This window comes from Priapulus caudatus, unplaced genomic scaffold (assembly GCF_000485595.1).
Source record: "Priapulus caudatus unplaced genomic scaffold, Priapulus_caudatus-5.0.1 Scaffold661, whole genome shotgun sequence".
NCBI lineage: Eukaryota > Metazoa > Priapulida > Priapulimorpha > Priapulimorphida > Priapulidae > Priapulus > Priapulus caudatus.
The window spans coordinates 168,196-173,448 of record NW_014577722.1 but is presented as its reverse complement, the minus strand read 5'-3'; the positions used below and the strand labels follow the sequence as shown (position 1 = coordinate 173,448).

General features: G+C 38.1%; 1 protein-coding gene across 1 annotated transcript; it reads left to right on the top strand.

Moving 5' to 3' along the window:
- Nucleotides 1-234: 234 nt before the first annotated feature.
- LOC106812559 (eukaryotic translation initiation factor 2-alpha kinase 4-like) lies at nt 235-5,020 on the top strand (the record flags this gene model as incomplete). Its single annotated transcript, XM_014816458.1, has 6 exons — nt 235-453; nt 1,259-1,359; nt 2,454-2,571; nt 2,826-2,939; nt 3,472-3,521; nt 4,440-5,020. Coding segments are annotated over 6 exons (729 nt in total), but the record flags the coding sequence as incomplete, so codon positions are not given.
- Between the last annotated feature and the right edge of the window lie 233 nt (nt 5,021-5,253).

Here is a 5,253-nt window from a genome sequence, read left to right as displayed (position 1 = left end):
TACACCCACACTTCACCCACCTGTAGTGACTATATTCACTAACCTATTTTCTCCTGTATCACCCACCCCCTACACCCACACTTCACCCACCTGTAGTGACTATATTCACTAACCTATTTTCTCCTGTACATCACCCACGCCTACCCCTCACTAAATACCCGGTCCATCCTATGCATGTTTCTTAAACGTTTTGAGCATGTTATCACGACGACATTGCTTAATTTTTATTCATAGTTCATCCCAGATCGGGCGTATGACATCCTGATCGTGTCGGTGGGTCACAGACCATTGCTCCGGGAGAAGGTTTCACTAGCAAGGGACTTGTGGGCTGCAGGGTTGAACGCAGACATCCAGTACGATAAAGTACAGAATCTGGAGGAGGTACAGGAACACTGCCGAACCTCAGGGATTCCCCACCTTGTCGTACTCAAGGATGTCGAAAATGAACTAAAGGTAAGACTCATTACTGTACAGTACATAATTATTTTATTACAGTTCAGGTCCCGCAACTAAAGTGTAGGGGGGGGTTTGTGACTGGCCATGATGGTTGATGGCGTCGTGTACAATGTAGGCAGCTAGGTTTATTCGATATTAGTTACGACATATATACGCGCAACCTGCAGAGTCGACCAAAACTAAGACTGCCCGACGCCCGTTAAAAGTAGAATCAGACGTCTCCACCCCCGGATCTTTTCATCACCACCATGTATATGGAAGTCCTCTCTCTCTCTCTCTGACCCATGCACGGGGGTCCCCTTCGCTCTCGCCCAAGCGGAGGCGCTATACCTTAATCAACTAGCGACCCTTCGAAATTTGGCAATTGATTGTGAAACACTCTTTGTCCTGGCCGGTCGCCAGCTTTCCTGGTTTATTTCTCTTATTATGATTGCTAATGACTATTTACTGTTGTCGCCTCTATTAGAAATCGCAAACGGGAGAATTATGCCATGAACAATAACATCTCGCCACGGACGTTGTTATCACTCACGTGATATCCTTCTTCATTATTTTATTTCCACTTTTATTTTCCTAGCAATCTATGTCTCTATGTTACATTATTGAACTGTGGTTTTGCAACACTACAAAAGCTAATGAGACAGGGTAACAAAACGTTAGTGCGTAAATTTGAGATTTTTATGATTTAGAAAGTTATGTTAGGCTTGAAGTAGTGAAGTGACTCATGCTTACTAATGACTATGTCAGAAACGCTGTTTCATGAACTCCATATTGTGTTGACGATGTTGTAATTCTGTTTCAGGTCAGGACATTTGAGAATGGAAGAATGGTTGACAGGAAAATGACGTTGGCAGAGTTGGTGGAGATGATGCAGCCTAAGACCTCAGTCAGCAAGCAGCTTAGGTACTGTAACATATGATTGATTGTGTAAACAGAGAGTTAACCAGATAGATAAAAAATTTATTGTTCAATTAATGATGCGTACAAACCATCTCCTAGAGCAGAATGCTATAACAGATAACTAATTAGAAAACTGGGCTGTCATTGGTTGCTACTATATCACATGACTGGTGGTTCTAGTGGTTGTGGATAGCTCTTCATTCTGTTCTCTCTATCGGTGAATTATATCAAATGATGTAATGCACACTACAGGTTTCTCAATTTTTTTGTTTTTATACACCCCTGATTCCACATAGATATTCTATTTAACCAATCCTGTTTTGGTCTGTATATTTGCAGCTTGTAGCTTAATTTTTTAGTTTATCTGACACAGATGCATCTTGTATAATGACAAAAGCGTCCATAAAGCAAGGGCTTGATGTACAGTGTTGATATTTTGGACTATTGGGAGGTGAAATTTGGGTCAAGGGTCAAAGGTCAAGAGTAGTAAGGGAAGGGTGAATATGCCCCTTTAAGCTAAGGCATGGGATCAGCATTAAATAGTTGCGGAATTACGGTACAAATGTACATGACTTGACCTATGCACTCAACATTCACTATACAGTCATGATGAGAATCACCACCTTTGAAAAAATCCAGGTCACAGATCAAAGTCTATGTTTCTGACACTTTTAGAAGACCAAGTGAAAAAGCGATTTTTTGTTTCGTGCTAACATATACCATTTTACAGTACCAGTAATAAGCAAATCCATAGCCACTTTTTGCATCGTGATCAATACCGAATTTCCTGCTTTGTTGCGCATTTAACTCGACCAGATTAGAATAAAATTGCAAAATCTAAAGCTATTACAAAATCATCATTACAAATGATAGGCATTGCCATATGAGCTCTATCTTACAGTTGCATCCGCCATCTAGCATCAATTTTCATTGTCATTTTTAAATGTACAGAAATAGTAAAACATGGCTATGTTCGATATCAAATACCAACCACCCATTGCTTCCTGTTCTCAATTGCCTAATCCAACATTCCCTCCATCACAGACCTCAGACAAGCACTGTTGCTCAGCAGCACGTGTTTTATCTTGCCGTTTTAGCTCATGTGATCACAGTGATGTGCCAAAAACTTCAAGTGGACAAGCTGTATCTTACAACACTCGCTTCTTAAGCACTGACAGGATTCCCATCAACCAGAAACGGCTGTATGAGAGACAGGTAGACAGAACATTTCATTCATAATTTTGAATTGGTGAACTCTAATTGGGAGCATCATGAGGTGTGTGATTTAATTACTGCTCTCCGTCTCGTTTTCACACGTCTGCCAAAATATGTTAATACTTTCGTGTAAGCAGTATCTCAGATCGACCTGCCATTGTTTATTATTTTTGTTGTTGTTTGCATACATGATTGGCAATGAGGTGTATCTCTACTATTTTATACCTGGCTCTATCGTACTTTTGACATTTCAGATATCGACTAACATCAGTCCTACTCTGGAGCATTTGTCAACCAAAATGACTGTTGAAGTGTTGGCTACTGAACTACCTGGAGCTGTAGTGAAGACAATTGCAGCTTATGTAGATGTGAGCCATTTTAATATACGTATTGATATGGAAGGGGCTGGCAGGGTCCTCCTCCCCCTTTGGAACTTAAATAGGTATATGGGAATTTCAAACCTCCATTTTGTTTTATACAAAATTTGCGCTCGTTAGAGGTTGAATAATTACCCTCTGAAGTGCTGACATGTACTGCTGCTGGTACCCGGCTGGGGAAGCTTTACAGCTCTCCTCTACATACACCCCCTTACTGATGCTGGTTTTTCCCCACCTTTCATTTACCCATTGCTGGAACTGTTTCTGATATATAAAAACTCCTCCATGAATACAGCATATGAATAAATGCTTATTGCATTTGGATTAGTTATTTAATCGAACATTCATTTCCAATGTTTTACCATATACTATATATGGCAGAAGTGATTCATGCTGGAACCCAAGGACACTCGTGACTAGTCAGAAAAACGTGACGGTATTATGCATTATATTTACAGGAAGGTGAGTGTTCCTATATGATGTCATGATTGTATGTTACTAGACAAGTATGCTACTCTTTCAGATGGAGAATGAGGAGACGTTTCGGCTCAGTGTCAGTGAAGTAACGGACAGGTGCGTTAATCTTGCTCAGCTGATTGTTGTTGTTGATGTTTGTCGTTGTGTTCTGTAGTTATTTCATACCATATTTTACTTCCATATGCCATTTTACTTCTATATTCCATATACCATCTCCTTCGTCTCACACATCATGTGTATATCTATACAATATATAGACTTAATAGATACTATAAGGGTATATATTAATATATATGTAAGTATATAGTCATAGATGCTATAAGATTATATAGACCATGTAAGTACTCCTACGTATGTATACTTAATGAAGTTGTTATTTGATATTGCTGACAATAGCATCCAGAACTGAGAGAGTGCATTCTCTTGTTGTATGTCTGTTTGGGTTTACAGTCAGTCCTAAACATTGAAAATGATCATCAAGGTGTAAATACTCTCTTTTTTCACAATGCATATAAATATTGCTATAGACTCTCAATTATCCCACACTATATTCAAGGGAACTTTCTTTCTGACAGCAGTAGGACCGCAGCAGGTAGTGCAGAGAATGTTTAGACTAAATTTACACTATAGTTTTCAATTAAATGAAGTACATGTAATTGAAAATTAAAGTAAATTTTAAGTGAATTATGCTGCATGACACATTACTGCATCTCTAACTCCAATAACTACAATATCTGGATTAAAAAAGTATTACGTTCATGCTTGTACTTTGTATTTACTCCACCATATAGAAATAGCTTCTCTACATAGCAAAATTTTCTGTCAAGCGAACCCTCGTGCCCCCATTACCCAAAGGTGCTGTATACTCGAGAGTTTACTGCATATCTCTTTTTAGTAGGTTCTGTTTGCTACTGTAGACATTTGGGCGTTCTTTGTTTCATCGGATTTATTTATAATTCCTATATGTGCACGTTCAAGCGAAATAGCCAATGAATTATTGTTGTCTATTTACAGGCACTCACGCTACAGGAAAAACATTACACAGGTTATAGACATGGTACAGGAGCTGCGGTTCGAAAAGGGATGTTCAATTATAATTATTTACAGCCTAGGAGATGAAACCTTTCGTCTCCTCCTGTGACAGCACACAATATTCTTCCCTAGAATCATTCATGGTTGGTAAAACTAAATGCATTCTGCTTACCCTGCTCACGTTATGGGTCGGTGCGTTTCTTTGGAATGTGACGTATACAACTTATACAAATAACAACAGAAGCAGGAGTATTGTGTACCACATGTTCATTTTGAACAGAGTTAGAGGGGATTTGTACAAAAAGCATCAATAGTAATGCAGGATATATATATATATATATATATATATATACATATATAATGTTACATGTGCATACGTACATGTGTAAATACACGAACACATATATACATGCGCACACACACACATATATTTATTATCAGGAGTACTCTTATATTGATGTGCCACTTCATAGGGAACAACCAGTTGTTGAAATATTTTATAGGGGACTGGAGTGATTGTATGAATTGATTCTCACATTTAAATAGATTGTTTCTGAAATATTTTTATAACGTTTTGCTTTTATGCAATTACAATGGGACGTTCGAGTGTGGTCAACACATTTTCACACAAAATAAGGAAACTTCAAAGTGATGGCCAAACCTAAGAAAGGCTGATATATTATAATGCATGAATTTCTCCTGGGTTGTATTTTATATCGAATAATGGTATTTGATGTTAAATTATAATATGTGCACTGGTTAAACAAAATCATTGATTTATCATTTTTTATTGCTA